Source organism: Natator depressus, chromosome 1 (genome assembly GCF_965152275.1).
Source record: "Natator depressus isolate rNatDep1 chromosome 1, rNatDep2.hap1, whole genome shotgun sequence".
Taxonomy (NCBI): domain Eukaryota; kingdom Metazoa; phylum Chordata; order Testudines; family Cheloniidae; genus Natator; species Natator depressus.
The window spans coordinates 220,563,080-220,580,413 of record NC_134234.1 but is presented as its reverse complement, the minus strand read 5'-3'; the positions used below and the strand labels follow the sequence as shown (position 1 = coordinate 220,580,413).

The following is a 17,334-nucleotide window of genomic DNA, read 5'->3' as shown; positions in this document are numbered from 1 at the left end:
AGCTTTGGAACCACATAGAACTCTTCTTCGGGTCACTGGACTTGGGACCAATACAGCTACAAGTACACTGCATACAACATAGAGGAGTTTGACATCCACTGTGTCAAACTTTCTCAATTCACAAGTCAAACTGCCAGCCCTGCCGTCTTGAAACCAAGTTGGATTTTTTTTTCCTCATGCAGCTTCACCAGTAATTGTCTACAAGATATATTATGTCCCTGGTCACACCTGTCTAAATTGTAGGATGGCTGATGGGGTTGCGTAGCTCCAATGCAGAACTTAATTTGTCTACAGCCTCTTTAGTGCTAGTGAAGATGCATAAGAAGGCAGATGCCCATATTAACTTCTAGATTCCAGGTTGTTTGCAATCCTGACAATTTTTTTTTTTATTCAATTTGATATGGAGACATTGAGACAACATTGGAGTCTCACAGTGAGTTTTTTGTTTTCCTTTTTTCTATACAATCCCTCTTCAGATTAATACTATGCTTTTCTCAGAGGCCTAGATGTTAGCCAGGAAACTGAAAGCTAAGTGTGCATTTAAAAAATAAAACAACATGATGAAGTTTGAAAATGCACACGATCCCCCAAACAGCCTTGACTGGCTCTGCAGTGCTGCTCACAGAACAAACAAAAACCAGGATACAGTACTCCCAAACAGTGAACTTCTTCATTGCATCAATGACCTTGGAAAATCTCAGGTCATCTTAATTGGTTAGCTTTGATGATATTGTTATGCTGATGGTCATACATTGTGGTGAGATTTAAAGATAGATGCGCTACGCTTTAGCTTTCCATAGCAAACTTTCTGCCATATAAGCCTGTGCACAGGAGTTTGAGGAAGGCAGCCTTTCATGTTTTGTCACCAAAAGTGATGACATTTTGGAGACTATTTCCAACATACAAACTTTAAAACATAGATTACAGTATTTTGAAAATATATAGTAATGCTTAACATTTTATAGTTTGCAGCTTTTTCATCTTAATCAGTAATTGAGTTAACACTTGTACATAATTAATTTTTACACACCATGTAGTAGCTGTCTGAACAGCCAGTTTGCTGTTCATATGCACTGAAATTTTTTAACCAATGCCTGAATGACCTTATGCTTTGTTCTCCTGTACTCCCTATTTGATGCTGTAATGTTTGGGTTGGTGGGGAGAAAGTTTACTAAAGTCTTGGTCTGTTCCCAGTCTGGATGGTCTAGACTCCGTTCCTTGTGTTTTGTGTCTTGGCTTTGCAGATTGTTCCCAGGAAAGGGCCTGTGGTGGACATGGCCTACGTGGCCAAACAAAAAGGGCAGCACTGAGAGAACTTTAATGAAGTGTCTCTCTGTCTTACTGTTGATAGCGGTGCACAAAGCAGTAATTATAATAGGCATGTAGTGATCCTTATATTCATTTTGGATGAATGCAAGTATAATAGCACTAAGAAAAAAAATTTATTAGTGCGTCAAAAGAATGATCGTTTGCTGCCATCAAGTGGTTAAAGGAGGCATAAACCGATCTTTCTCATTTACGTAGGAATAATCATTGAGATTTAAAGTTTTGTTGTGGATTGGACACAGAAAACAAAGTAGAAATAAAAAATCCATTTTCAAGATGGAACATGGTTAATAAGTAATGTTGTAAGGATCTCTGCTTAATACTGGAAAAATTAGTTGACTTATTTGTTGGTCCTAGGATAGTAGAGAGACAAGGTGGGTGAGATAATATTTTATTGGGCTGACTGCTGTTGATGAGAGAGACAAGCTTTTGAGTTATACAGAGGACTTTGTCAGGTCTGGAAAAGGTCCTAAATGTCACAGCTAAAGATTGAATAAATAGGTTGGCATAAGCAGTTAGCACATACTCTAAGGAATCATTCAAGGTGAAGTTTCAGAGTAGCAGCCGTGTTAGTCTGTATTCGCAAAAGGAAAAGGAGTGCTTGTGGCACCTTAGAAACTAACAAATTTATTTGAGCATAAGCTTTCGTGAGCTACAGCTCACTTCATCGGCATCCGCTTATGCTCAAATAAATTGGTTAGTCTCTAAGGCGCCACAAGTACTCCTTTTCTTTATTCAAGGTGAAGTGGCCTATTAACACCCCTGTAGTCATAGGACAAAAGGAGGGGGGGCGGTAAGTGGGTTACAGATTATTGTAATAAGGGGTAAATCCAGTGTCTTTATTAAGACCATGATTTTTAATGTAACACAGTTATGAATTTGATCTTCCAGGCTCATCTTTTGAAAGTGTTGTCCAGGTTTCCTTTGAGGATGAGGACTGATAGATCAGATATGAAGTGATTGCTTTGTGAAAATTGTTCAGCCACTGGTGATGTGGTGTTCGTCTTTTATCCTTTTCCTGTGTGAGTTCATTCTAATCTAGAGCATAGTGATTGTCTAGTTTCACCCACATAGTTTAGTGCCCCCAATAAAAGTGTGTGTCTCTCACCAACAGAGGTTGGTCCAATAAAAGATATTACCTCACACAACTTGTCTCTTAAAATATTGTGCTCGTTTCTGAGCTCCTCCCTGCCTCTGCTATGTAGCAGAAATAAAAAAAGTCAGTAAAAGGCAACAAAAAAGATTGGAAGCATAGAATCCTAGAAATATAGGACTGTCCAGTCTCCTGCACTGAGGCAGGACTACATTTTATCTAGACCATCCCTGACAGGTGTTTGGCTAACCTTTTCTTAAAAACCTCCAATGCTGGAGATTCCACCATTTCCCTAAGTAATTTAAGTGCTTAACTACCCTTACAGTTTTGACATACGAAAAACTTCCTGTGTTCCCTCTAAGCTGTGCAGAGTGTGTGTATGAGAGCGAGAGAGACTGTGTGTGTGTGTGTGTGTGTGTGTGTGTGTGTGTGCGCGTGCATCGGCAAAGCTAAAAACACTTTTAAATTTATATATGTTCATGTTAGGAGATTGGATTGATTTATCTAAATTGGTTCTTAAAGCAGTCTAGTTGAATTGGTCTAAATCTGTGTGTAATTCAATCCCAAATTAAACTTTTAAGTGGAAATTATTGGAGACCAAGTGAATACCAGTTGCTGGAGCTTTTCCTTGCAATACCTTGATTGCAGCAGTAGTTGAAAGGTTTAGGAGTTAAACCTGCATGTGTGCAATGTTTTTTCTTTTTTCGTGAACAATGTGTATTGTGCACCTACTCCTTACTTTCTTGGGACTTCGTAAGAATACAATAGAAAATTGCTTATGTAATCAGTGCTTTATAATCAGTGCTTTATAATAAGTCCAATAAAGGATTCCTCCCTGTACTACTCAAACACATTGATATATAGTAATTTATACTTTCTAAGGTATTACTTTTACAAAATATGCTACAGTACATTTACTGGTGCACTGTATACATTACAACTAAAATATTTAATTTTAACTGCTGAATGGCTTATGATTAAAGCTAAGCTTTTGTCATGGTTATTTTTAGTAAAAGTCATGGACAGGTCACAAGTAATAAACAAAAATTCACGAAAGCTGTGACCTGTCTGACTTTTGCTGCAGCAGCTCCATGGTTTCAAGCAACATAGGGGTCTCTTGCTTATGTTTAGTAAACTTTACGCCTCAGAGTCCAGAGACCAAGTTTCTCCTTGTCAGGATATTTTTATTCCCTTCACCCCAGATTCCAAGGCGATGTGATGAGTTCATGTGTAGATTTCCCTTTTCCTTGATGGAGTTAGGAATGCCATCACCAAAGTCTCTGTGCTTTGATGCTACACAATGCCTTATTTGCTTCAGTGAGCCATCCTGTGTGCAGGATGAGCGCTTTACCCTAATTAAAGCTTCTTTTCCTCTTTGGTGAGTTACACAGTTACAGAGTTCAGAGTAACAGCCGTGTTAGTCTGTATTCGCAAAAAAGAAAAGGAGTACTTGTGGCACCTTAGAGACTAACCAATTTATTTGAGCATAAGCTTTTGGGAGCTACAGCTCACTTCATCAGATGCATTAGTATGCATTAGGATTCATTAGTATGCATCTGATGAAGTGAGCTGTAGCTCACGAAAGCTTATGCTCAAATAAATTGGTTAGTCTCTAAGGTGCCACAAGTACTCCCTTTCTTTTTACAATTACAGAGGTTGACAATGCAAACACTCAATATAATTTTATACCATTGGATACATATATTAGAAGTAGGATTAATACATGCACATCCTACAAGCATTCCATAAAGTCTAAACACTAAGCACATTCTTATAACCCTAACGTATGTTTTAACTATACTAACCCACAGATAAGCCAGACCGGTTTCCAACTCTGCATTTGTCAGTGTTCAGAGAGGCCTTGGGCCTTGGCATGAGCTGGTACCTGGTCTGCCAGCATCACACAATGGAGTTCTATTTAGTAGTTGCCCTGGAGGAGGTTGGGGGAAGGGGAAGGGATTTGAAATAACCTAAGCAAGCCTACATACAACAGATCACTTGAATGGGTGTCTTTGTGGGTCTGTGCTGTGAAACTATGCAGGCTAGGGTTCAAGCACTTATCTCAAAGGCTGTACTAGGAGAAAAGGCGTGTTCTTATCTTGCGTTCACAAACTTGTGGTAAAATCCTAGTGAAGACAAGGTAGTTTGTAGTTTTCTTTCAGATTAGCAGGTGGAGTTAAACTAGCCGACATGTTAATTTGTTTGAAAATTGCACACTGCCTTGTCTTAACACAAGGTAAAATATTAGTGAACTCAAGGACGCACCTCTTACTAGTGAACACACAGCTTCTTTTGGGGTGAATCCCTGTACATGCCAAACCATGCATTGTTTCCATGTGTTCCAGTGGAATACCGTGTCGGCATGTCTCGTCTAAAAGTGAACTTCAGGCAAAAATAGAAACTAAGTTAAAGGTGGTCTAAAATATTTTAAATTTAAAAATATATATATAATATATATATATGCTCCATTTACTGCTTTACCATTCCCTTAGAAATATCTTCAGTGTCAAATCTTATCTTTTCTGGATTTGCTGGAGAATTTTGGGTCAGGGAAAGGGTCTCAAATATATGGTGCAGGGTCTCATGTTAGATGAAAGACTGGGGAGGTTGATCTTCAAAGACATCCTTTCTCCCAAGTGTTTATCAGGTATAGGTATTGAGCAAAACCCCCCAAATTTTAAAGCCTCCTTAAAATATTCCTTTTAGCTCTCAGTTTTTTGTAATGTCATTATCTCACCCGTTCTCTAGTCTCCATAAGATCTTTGCTTTCTGAAAACCTTTGTTTGGACTTAAACCTTTCAGATGCCCTTTCCACAACCTAAAGATGCAAAAAAGTGCAGGTACTTCTATCCCACGATCGATATTATCTCCATTGTACAGATGGCCAAATTGAGGGATAGAGGTAATAGTGTCGCTTAGTAAGTCAGTAGCAGCGCTGGGCATGGAACCCAGGAGTTGTCGCTAGTTATAAGATCATCCTTCCTGCTTTACAACCTGCCTTGTTCTTCTGAGACAAAGATACTAGTTTTTTCTTCATCCTTGTCTCTTTGCTACCACCTGGCTCATTCTTTTTCCGCTTTTAATTTGCCCTCTTCCTGCAACGATCCCGTCTCCCATCTCCACGCTTCTGCTGTTGAATTTCTTTATAACTCCTGTGGTGCTCTCTCACGTACCATGACAACACATTTTCCCACCCCCAGGAAGTAAACAGTTGAGGACCAGGAGACAACAATCCTAGCCACCTATTTGTTCCCACTGTTCTTCAGAGAGGCACAGAGTGAGTGATGGGTGGAAGCCTCTTGTTCAGAATCTCTTGAGTGATCTCTAGCACCTGGGAGGAGAGGGAGCTGAAGGGGAAACTTCACTCATTGTTTGTATCTCTGATTCCATGTAGTGACATTTCAGTTGACATGGGGTAAAAGTGACACTGGGGCAAATGTGCTTCAGATGTGACATTTGACAAGTATGCTTTGATTTTAAAACTTAAAGCAAGATTTCTGTGCTATAAATATCTTTTGCTTTGAAGCTCACCTTCAAGGCTAGATAGAGTAAGTTCCCTAGAGCAGCATTTCCAGTTAACGTAGTGAATTCTATCAGACAGAGATGTTTTTAAGTATCTTTTTGCCTATTAAGTGTTTTTACATGTAAACTTATCTTTCAAGTTGCTAGCTAAGAACTTGTAGGTGCAGTTTAAGGATGTAGTACATGCATGGTGATGGGTATGTAAATAGTTTTGACAGTTTTTTGAGGTGCTCAACTGAGTTAGTATGTTCCAAATCGTTGCTCTTTATTTCTACTTGTAAATTTGTGAGGCAGGTCCATGAAGTAGCTAAAATGTATTCTATTTCAACATAGTAGAAAGAAACAGGTTTACTCATTCCAGGGCATCTTCAGATTAAACTTCCATTTTCAGGTTTGTAAAAAAAACACTACTAAAAATACTTGCATTTTTGTTGAACAGCATTAAATCTCTGATTAATGTGTTAACTATTCAGGCTGTTGACAGGAAAATTGACTAACGTGAGTTCCTAAGTATTTCTAAGTGCCTTTAATTTTTCTGTGTGCCACTTACAATGGCTTTTAAAATATTTTTAGCTATTTAACTTTTCTAAAAAGACACATCAGAAGATTTGGCAACCTTAATCCTGGGTATGACTGCAGCAGCCAACTTGCTAAACTGGAAGAAAAGCCAAGAAAAATCTGATTTAAATGTCTTGAGTGATTAAAAATCACTCATTTTTGTAGGTTTATAGCGTCATTTTATAATGAGGCTTTTTAATACTGTCTTGTATCCAGTTTTTAATATTAAGGCTTTGTCAGCAATTCAGTCATAAGCCCCTATTTTGGGAGGTTCACAATTGATATAAAAGATTTGCACAGTAACACATCTTCATTCTCATTATGGCATTTAAAAAAATAGTCTCATCATCTGTTCTCGTGGAGTGCAAAAATTCCCCAAATCTCATTTGTAGTCTCTATTTCAGACATTTTCTGAACTTATATTAAAAGAAAAATGTTCTATAGCTTTCATTGGAAGTGTTTACTGGAGAACCAGTTGCACTATCTGGTGAATGCACCTTTAGGTGGGTCTGGCTAATGCTTCTTGGCAACTATATGTGTTTGAAAGAGCACCCATTTCAGTCCATCTTATCGGGGAAGCATATATTTAAGGTTTTTAACCTGATACAGCAGTGATTCCAGAAAAATGGTAAACACACACAGTTTAAATATTCCAACTGTCACAGCTTTATTCGAAGTTCAAGCTCTCACTGCATCCTTCACTCAAATATTTAATTTTGCAGGAGGAGAAATGTGCAGCTACCATTCTGAGTTAAGACTTCATATTGATGTACTTGAGTTTTGCATCACTGTCTCATTGGCACACTTTATAACCCTTTAAACTGAGCCATCAATGTTTTGTTGTAGCATTCCTATTAGTGAGTTCACATATGGGTTTGATTACCCTCATGTGTTATCAGGTGGAAGTGTAATTCCAGATTCATTTTTTTTTTCTCATGCAGTAAATCTTCTGGTTGAAAGGGTCTTTAAGTTTACTTAATACAATCAGCCTGCAAAAATCTAGTTTCTGTTCAGTTTGCTGTTTGATTTACTTCTGGATCTGTGTATGCTAGGATAACATTTCATTTTGAAGGATGGCCACCAACATTTCAGCAAACAATTCTGGCTTCTTTGAACAGAGCAGAGGAACATACTTTGAAATCACACCCATACCCCATCCCTAGAAGAAGTCAGTTTTATTTTAAGAATTACTTTGACACTCCAACCTGTTTGCAAAGCTTACAAACTAGTAATACTTTACAATTTCATTGGTCTAATTTAAAATCCCTTTGCATTGCACTGTTCAAGAGAGACGAAAAGCTGTGTTAATCTGTTTATCAACATTCATCTTTGAAATCCCATCAGTTAATGTGCACAGAGAAGGATTTTCCTGAAGAGATAAATGTAATGACCATAATTAGTTTTTATTACCTCTGCTGGAACTTAAAGGTGTTCAAAGGCCTCACAATGATCTTTTGTTGAACCTAGGACATGACTGGCAAATAACGAGAGTTTGGTCCAGGACTGACCAGGTGCAACACTCATTCCTTTACTTTTGAGAAACCCTATCCCTGTGAGAGGTTATTGTTTTTGTTTTGTTTTTTTTTAATTCTTTCTGAACTGGACAAACTGCTTTGGAAAGCCAGTGTGCAATGATAAGTAACTGGTCTGAAAAGCAGGGTGATAACTTCGCTAACTTTTAAGACTGTATAAGTGTTAACGTTTTATTAATAAAGTTTATTTTTTAAAAGTGTAAGTGTTAATAATGGCTGAAAAATCTCATGATGCACACAGAGAATGCTTCATTGTAACCATTTGTTTACTGGTGCTCTGCAAGTGCAGATTACAGTACTAATTTTTCCGTCTTTAATGGCTGAATAAGGTTTTTATTTCTGCTTTGCATTGTGCCCAGGTTCTTTAAATGTCAGTCACATGAGACTTTTCGTGATGTTAATCTGTGTTTCTGATTTAACAACATTTGGATTTGTGGATTTTAAAAGAAAGAGCTTCCATTGACCCTTATTCTGGGTGCAACACTTAAAGCATTTGTAAATGTGGGTATTCAGGCTCAAGCACAAAGGCATAACTTGGATCCATATGTTTGAAATGTAAAAAAGTTTGGCTTTCATAATACTAGCCATTATTAAGAATTATGTTTTGTATAGAACATAATTGTTGGCTAGCTAACAGACTTAAAAAAATCTTTTGCCAGATTTATTTGAGTTTTACATTTGTTTGTTGCTACTGCAACTTAATCATGGCTAGCAAAGCTGGAGGATTAGTGAAAAGTTGCCTGTTAAGGGATTTCATTAAGGACATACGATGTAAAGGTTTTAGTAGAGTGCTTGTTTTAACTTACTTCCACAGAAATATCTTTCTTCAGAAGTGATTTCCTCAGCATTAAATGCCACAAAAACATAACATTAAAAACGAAAGGTTCAAAATGGTTACATTGCTTTTCTCAGTTGTGGTCTCATTATATGTTGTGATAAATGTTTAGCAAAATGAAAATAACGTAAGTTGTGATGTTCACCTATTTAAAACAATGTGATGGTGTGACCTAAATGAAGTTTACATTATAGTAATTACATACACAAGAATGCCAGTTTACATGGCACACCATTTGACTCATCTCTTGCGCAGTCAATGAAGCAAAATGAGGGGCTACGGTATAAGAAAACCTTCTGGACACGCTGTCTACTTGCCAGGAGTACACCTACTCCCAAATGATTACAGACAGTGGTGCAGAAAACAAGAAACTTGAAATGAGACAGGATCACAGCACTGACTAAAGAGAATTTAGCTGTCATTTCATGGATAAAGGTCCTCTAAGGAGCAATTTCTGAGCTGCAGAAGGCGGAGGTAATTTGGTAGGCAGTGCTCTTTCCCCAAGTCATAAATAAATCAGTTCCTTAGCACTGAGGAGAGCTGTCTTCTGTATAAGTACACACCAACAACCCATTTCATTTAATTTCTTATCTGATTAGATCAGAGCTCAGGGTGTATTGCTACAAAGATATTAGCTAGCAATTGCCAAAGCTTGAATCTCTGGGGTAATATTGTCTAAGTCCTACCCAATTGTTCTGGACCAGTGATTCTCATATGTAGTTCTCTGTGTTATGTGGGCCACATCCACACACAATCATACATACATACATATATATATAATATGCTGATTAGGCCACAAGTGACCTGCGTTGAAAACCACTGTTTTGGACCTATTGGCTTCCTTCATAAGAAAGCAGGTTTTCCAGTCACTAAACTTGAATATTTTCCCCCCACCTAGCTGGGCTCCCCTTCAGGCTGCTTCATGTGAAGATCCTTGGTTTGTCTTCTGGCTCTCCCCAAGGCCGATTCTTTTTGTCTCTTTGTGGACAACACAGAATGAAAGAGCAAAAAATGCCCCCATTGTAGAAGCATATGGATTCCTTCAGCACACTCACCTTGTGCCTTCTCAGGACAGGTGACAGGATCTCTCTCCGAAGAGAGAGGCTACAGCCATGGAAATGCCTCAACACACAGTCTCTTCTTCTGGGCTTTGGTTGGTGGGAGTCTCAATCTTCCAGCTCATCTGCTTCTCTGAGTGCATAGGAGGTGAGACAAATCAGGAAAGTACTGAAGGTAACTTCCATGGCTGTAGCTCTGAAGGTCAATACCAATCCAACAGCATTGGAAAGTCTTCAGGCCCCTCCTGCCTTTACATTTTGGATCCATTTATCCACTCCTAATCTTTCAACCCAGTGGTGGAAGAACCTAAGCATCCTGTCTGTGTGACTCAAAAGCCAAACCTCAGTGAAATATGATTTCATTTTTTACCAGTATGAATGGTCATTCAACTCAAGGAATTTGATCGTAAAAGGAAAAGATTAAATATAGTGTATCAGGAGTTTAGAGTGACAACCTGCATGTCACTACTACTTCTTTCAAAACACAATCTAAAACCATGTGGTCGTTATATGGATGGGCGCTGTGTTGTTTTCTGATGATTAACCAAGTTCTTTAGTCTAAATACATAAGAGAATTGAATTGTGATCCTTTGCACGACGATGTGTCCTGAAGGTGTTGAGGTAGAGTCCAATTTGGTGTGGAATGAGAAAAAAAATCTGGTGACTTGACTTAGTCTGACTACACAAATTGGAGCCACCAAAAGTAAGCCCTATTGATCCAGATAATCTAATGGCTGGTTTACCAACTTCCAACGTAATGAAGGGAAAACTTCCTTTCATTTCACAAACTTTGGGTCAGATTCCAATGTTGGCAATAATGGTGTAAATACAGAGCTACTCCAGTGTTGACAGTGGAATTTGGACCATTATTTTAAAATAACATTTTGGAGGATTTGGGCTTTTTTTCCCCTCTCGGAGTTTGAACTGTAATCAGTAACTTTACATAACTGAAAAACTAATTATTGCTTCTGCCAGCTCTTTTTCGCTCCAGATTACTGTAATTTTACCAAATGATACAGATTTGAAATAGATTTCCAGGCTTATATTTATAATAGCATTTGAACTTTAATCGCAGAGTTAAATTCACCCTGCGCAGAGGTCAAACACAAAGCCTGTTCACCTCTTAAATTTCACTTAAGCTCTGTTGAGGGTCTTTTGCATAGACGCTACACTGGGGTGAACTTCATCCAAGACAAAAATCTTAAACAATTTTTTGTGGGAGAGGGATGATAGTTCAGATTTTTCCAGATTGTTACTTCAGTATTCAGTACTGACATTTTTAAGGTGATATCTGTTTTCTTTCAGAAAACTGAAATGTGGGAAAACGAGAAGACTGAAGCAGACATGGAGGAGTATATCTGGGAAAATAGCCCCTCTCAGAAGAATGCTTTGGACACGCTTCTTCGAATAAGAGCTGCAGAGAAAATCACTGAAGTAACTAGGGAAGAGCTGCTTGGCTCTGAGATGGTTGAGAATTACAAAACCTCTGTAGTTGTACTTAAAAATGGAGAGACAGAAAACAACATTTTGCAGTACAAGGAATCTGTGATGAAACTACTGAATTTACAAGCATGACCGTGAAAATTGACATTCCATGCACATCTCTGATCTTGTGTCAATATACAAAGATAATGTATGCTAATAGTACTTTGTAGGAGATTGTAAATGCAGTTATCCATGACTTTCTGGACCTTCAGCAAAACAAGTCTTGGAATGTTAATAAAATTTTAAAATTTCAAAAACCTTGAATGGAAGTTAGAGTGAATAGAGATTCAAAAAGGGTCAGCAACAAACTTCATATGTTTCCATACAATTGAATTTTCTTGTCAATGACAAAATCACTGTCTGCCAGTATCATTCCTTACCTCTATAAATAAAATTTGTATCAAGTCTTTTCTGGGAAGCCTTCTGAGTATTTATGGGCTTAAGCATTCTGTTCCACTGTTCTAGCCTGGGATTTAGGAGGCCCTGATTTAATTCCTTGCTGTACCACAGACTTCTGTGTATCCTGGGTAAATCACATAGGGTAAGATTTTTCAAAAGCACTTATTTGACTTAGGAGGCAAAGTTCCACTGAATTTCAATGAGACTTAGGATCCTGTGTGCCTAAGTCATTTCTGAGAATGGGGGCACACAGGATATGTCTACACAGCAAAGAAAAACCCATGGCTGGCAGGGCCTGGGCTCCAGCCTGAGCCCAGAAGTCTATATAGCGATGAAAGAGCCCTCCAAACCCCAGCCATGGGTGTCTAGTTGCTGTGTAGACATACCCTTAGTATGCATTTGAAAATTTTACTCTTAGTCTCTCTCTGCCTTCATTTTTCCAGATGAAGGTAACATTACCTCCAACCTTGGCGGGCAGTTGGGAGGATAACTGCATTGGAGATTGTGAGGCATGTAATGAGGGTCACATAAGTACCTTAGATAGATGTGTATATCTCTGAAAGAAGGGGAACAGGATAAAGTTAAGACCCCAGAATAGAAAATGGATGGAGTAGTGGACCATCTAGAAGGGAGGGAAAGGTTAAATAGTAGCTGAAAGGATGCAAAATAAAAGTATACACATATATCTGCACAATAAATATGTGGAATAAGTAAGAATTGTATGTCTTATTACAGGAACAAAAACAGTTTGGGTGACAGATGATGGGAACTTAATTATTTTAAAAGGATATGACCTGCTCTTAATACAGAAAGGGTGTTAAATTGTGTCTCAAGAGTAAATACATGACTAATGGTGCAGAAAATTCATCTAGGTTCCAACTTGTCACCATGAGTGAAGGAAGGAATTATATAGATGGTTGTTACCTTTTGGTAATTTGCTCTTTGAGCAGAACTGGTCTGAAAACCTGAAAGTAGTTGGTAATTTTAGCACTCAGCAATTATCAAAAATAGTTCTGAATGCTAAAAAATGTGAAAAGAGAACTTCTTTTTAAAAGAAAAAGAGAAGTGAGCTTCAAAAACTAAGGAGGTTAAGATCCTATGACAGTAAAAATACAACTACTAGTATCAGCAAAATTAGGCATTCATGTTACAAAAATATTTCCCTTTCACTTGGGTGGCTTTTTGTCAGAATTAAAGATTCTACAAAAGGTTAAATAAGCTTAACATTAGTCACAATGTTCTGCTCCCCAGCCACAGCTGGTTAAGAAGAAAAGATGCAACATAAGAGCATAGGCACCAGAACTGGGGGAATGGAGGGAAGTGACTCTTGTGCATCTGTTTAGGACTCTGTTGGAGCCATTCTGCATGGCTTATGGGTACTCCAGCTTCTGTCATCTACATGTAGCCTTTGAGATTGGAATGTATATTCCCTTTGTAAAAGGAGTGGCATTGTCAAATGGGTTCTGTCTAGTAAACACAGTTTTTCATCCAGGAATAAATACCTCTGTGCACATAAAATAGTAAGATAGCTTTGGTAACTGGTATAGTTAAGATTGAAAATGTTTGCTTAATAAACTCATATATTCAGACTGTCAGAACTTTGCAATCCTTTACCTTTTTGGCATTAAACATTCCCTCCTTTCAGCTCTGCACCAAGGTGAATTTTATTTGAAAGTGTCAAGGGGGAAAAATGGTTCAGCTATTTTTGAATGTTTGGTTTTGAGTGGGAATAAAAGTGTAAGTGTGTGTGTGTATGTGTTTATATACATAAATATACTGTTACTTTTTTTGAAAAGCTATGGAGCAGAAATCACTGGAGAATTGAAAGCTGCAATTTGACTTGGAAAATGCTATGAATTCTAGATTAGTGCCTAGCCTTACGCCAGAGGAAATTTCTTTTCAATATGTACAGGAGGGATTTTTAGATCTAGGAACTGATGCCCACCTAATTTAGCTGCAGAATAGAGTGGCTAGTCTGCAGAATCACTGTAGACTGACTTGATTAACTTTCTACATATTTTGAGATGCTTAGAATCTGATAAGGTTCTTATTCTTGCTTCTGTTGCTTTTTCCCATCAAAATGTCCTTGTGCACACACAAATGGGCGACAGGAGGTCCTGAGTTCTATTCCTCTGTACAAATGAATGCAATTAATCTCTTACCCCCCATAAACTTTACTAATTATGACCTGCACAAAACATGTCCAGATGAAACTGCTGAAATTTGAAAGTAACAACTTTGACATGGAAATAGTCTTCACAGATGCAATGGAGTGCATAGGAAATTCATTTTCATTTGACTACATTAATATTTTAAAATCTGAAGTAGTTTTTGTATCATTAACTCCACACCTAACAGGGAGTATGCTACAAAATGTATAGGAAATGCAAAATCCATGAATCTTGAGTCTATGTGAAGTACCTATATCTAGCTTGGATTCACTTATCAAATGTTTCTCGTAACCCAGAGCAGGGTGAAAATTGATCCTCCTCAAGTGAGGGCATCTAGATTTGGGTGTCCTTAATCAGAGATAATTGTTTTCTATGGCAGCTAAATAGTTCTAGTTACAACAATTGGGCTTTTGACTTTAACCTTTTTGCAAGTTAGAGCTCCAAGGCGCTGATGATCAAACCTTGCTCTTTTCTCCTTTTTTTAAAAAAGAAAACAGGAAATTTACATGTAAAAGTATTAATGCACCATTAAGCTCTTTTATAATGACAGGTTTCAGAGTAACAGCCGTGTTAGTCTGTATTCGCAAAAAGAAAAGGAGTACTTGTGGCACCTTAGAGACTAACCAATTTATTTGAGCATGAGCTGAGCTGTAGCTCACGAAAGCTCATGCTCAAATAAATTGGTTAGTCTCTAAGGTGCCACAAGTCCTCCTTTTCATTAAGCTCTTACATCAAAAAAATACCAAATCCAAAGTTGCATATGCAACTTTAACTACTACTTCTTGCGATTATGCATTACAGTACAGAGCTTTTGTGACCCAGTGAGTGAGGCATTAGATTAGGTCCCGGGAGCCATGGGTTATCTCTCTGGCTCTGTCACTGACTTGCTGTTTAGTGTTGGGCAAGTGTCTCTACCTTTCTCTGTCTCCCCTCTCATTCTGTCTTCTTTAATTTAGCTTATAAGATTTTGTGAGGGAGGAGCAGTCCATTACTATGTGTTCATACCGTATGTAGCGTGATGGATCCCTGACCTCAGCTGGTGCTCCTAGGTGGCTGCTGTAATATGATTAAGTTGTCTAATGTATAACATGCACTTTCATAACCTTAAATCAGTCTTAAGCATCTACTACTATCTATTATTTTTGTAGGCCTCAGTCCATGAAAGACAGGGCCCTGTACTTAAACAACATCTTGCTCATGGAGTATAACAGTAGTAATAAATGTGCAGGTCCATAGAGTGGCTTACTGCATCCCTGTCAGTGGTGCTTTATTAATGTATCCTACTGCAAATGCACTATTACTCTGAACCTTACATACCTACATTTTTATGCTTGAATTAAACTGTTTCCATGTTACTTATGACTAGATACATCGGTCACATAACATAAGAATGGCCCTACTGGGTCAGACCAAAGGTCCATCTAGCCCAGTAACCTGTCTTCTGACAGTGGCCAATGCCAGGTGCCCCAGAGGGAATGAACAGAACAGGTAATCATCAAGTGATCCATCCCCTGTCGCCCATTCCCAGCTTCTGGCAAACAGGCTTGGGACACCATCCCTGCCCATCCTAGCTAATAGCCATTGAGGGACCTATCCTCCATGAATGTATCTATTTCTTTTTTTAACCCTGTTATAGTCTTGGTCTTCACAACATCCTCTGGCAAGGAGTTCCACAGGTTGACTGTGCATTGTGTGAAAAAATACTTCCTTTTGTTTTAAACCTGCTGCCTATTAATTTCATTTGGTGGCCCCTAGTTCTTGTGTTATGAGAGAGTAAAAAACGCTTGTTTACTTTCTCCACACCAGTCATGATATTATAGACCTCTATCATATCCCCCCCTTAGTCATCTCTTTTGCAAGCTGAAAAGTCCCAGTCTTATTAATCTCTCCTCATACAGCAGCCATTCCATACCCCTAATCATTTTTGTTGCCCTTTTCTGAACCTTTTCCAAGTCCAATATATCTTTTTTGAGATAGGACAAACACATCTGCACGCAGTATTCAAGATGTGAGTGTACAATGGGTTTATATAGAGGCAATAAGCTATTTTCTGTCTTATTATCTATTCCTTTCTTAATGCTTCCCAACATTCTGTTTGCTTTTTTGACTGCAGATTGAGTGGATGTTTTCAGAGAACTATCCACAATGACTCCAAGATGTTTCTTGAGTGGTGGTAACTAATTTAGATCATAATTTTATATGTACAGGTGGGATTATGTTTTCCAAATGTACATTACTTTGCATTTATCAACATTGAATTTCATCTGCCATTTTGTTGCCCAATCACGCAGTTTTGTGAGATCATTTTGTAGCTCTTCGCAGCCTGCCTGGGACTTAACTATCTTGAGTAGTTTTGTATCATCTGCAAATTTTGCCACCTCACTGTTTACTACTTTTTCCAGATCATTTATGAATATGTTGAATAGGACTGGGCCTACTACAGACCCCTGGGGACACCACCATTTACCTCTCTCCATTCTGAAAACTGACCATTTATTCTTACCCTTTGTTTCCTATCTTTTAACCAGTTAATCCATGAGAGAACCTTCCCTTTTATCCCATGACAGCTTACTTTGCTTAAGAGCCTTTGGTGAGGGACCTTGTCAAAGGCTTTTTGAAAATCTAAATACACTATATCACTGGATCCCCCTTGTCCACATGCTTGTTGACCCCCTCAAAGAATTCTAGTAGATTGGTGAGGCACAATTTCCCTTTACAAAAACCATGTTGACAATTCCCCAACAAATTATGTTCATCTATGTGTCTGACAATTTTGTTCTTTACTATAGTTTCAACCAGTTTGCCAGGTACTGAAGTCAGGCTTACCAGCCTGTAATTGCCAAGGTCTTCTCTGGAGCTGTTTTTAAAAATTGACGTCACATTAGCTATCCTCCAGTCATTTAGTACAGAAGCTGATTTAAATGGTAGGTTACGGACAACACTTAGTAGTCCTGCAATTTCACATTTGAGTTCCTTCAGAACTCTTGGGTGAATACCATCTGGTCCTGGTGACTTATTACTGTTTAGTTTATCAAATTGTTCCAAAACCACCTCTATTGAGACCTCAGTCTGGGACAGTTCCTCAGATTTGTCACCTAAAAAGAATGGCTCAGGTTTGGGAATCTCCCTCATATCCTCAACCGTGAAGACCAATGCAAAGAATTCATTTAGTTTCTCCGCAGTGGCCTTATCATCCTTGAGTGCTCCTTTAGCATCTCGATCGTTCAGTGGCCCGAGTGGTTATTTAGTAGGTTTCCTGCTTATGTACTTAAAAAAAAGAAAAAATTGCTATTACTTTTTGAGTCTTTGGCTAGCTGTTCCTCAAATTCTTTTTTGGCCTCCTCAATCATATTTT

General features: G+C 38.2%; 1 protein-coding gene across 1 annotated transcript in view; it reads left to right on the top strand.

The window, feature by feature from the left end:
- The window catches only part of MRPS35 (mitochondrial ribosomal protein S35), a 56,198-nt gene extending 42,856 nt beyond the window's left edge, over positions 1-13,342 (top strand). Inside the window, exon 8 of the mRNA XM_074948918.1 lies at positions 11,230-13,342. Coding sequence (XP_074805019.1) covers positions 11,230-11,499 — 270 coding nt within the window. The 3' untranslated portion in view covers positions 11,500-13,342. The remainder of the gene's footprint in view (positions 1-11,229) is intronic.
- Positions 13,343-17,334: the final 3,992 nt, after the last annotated feature.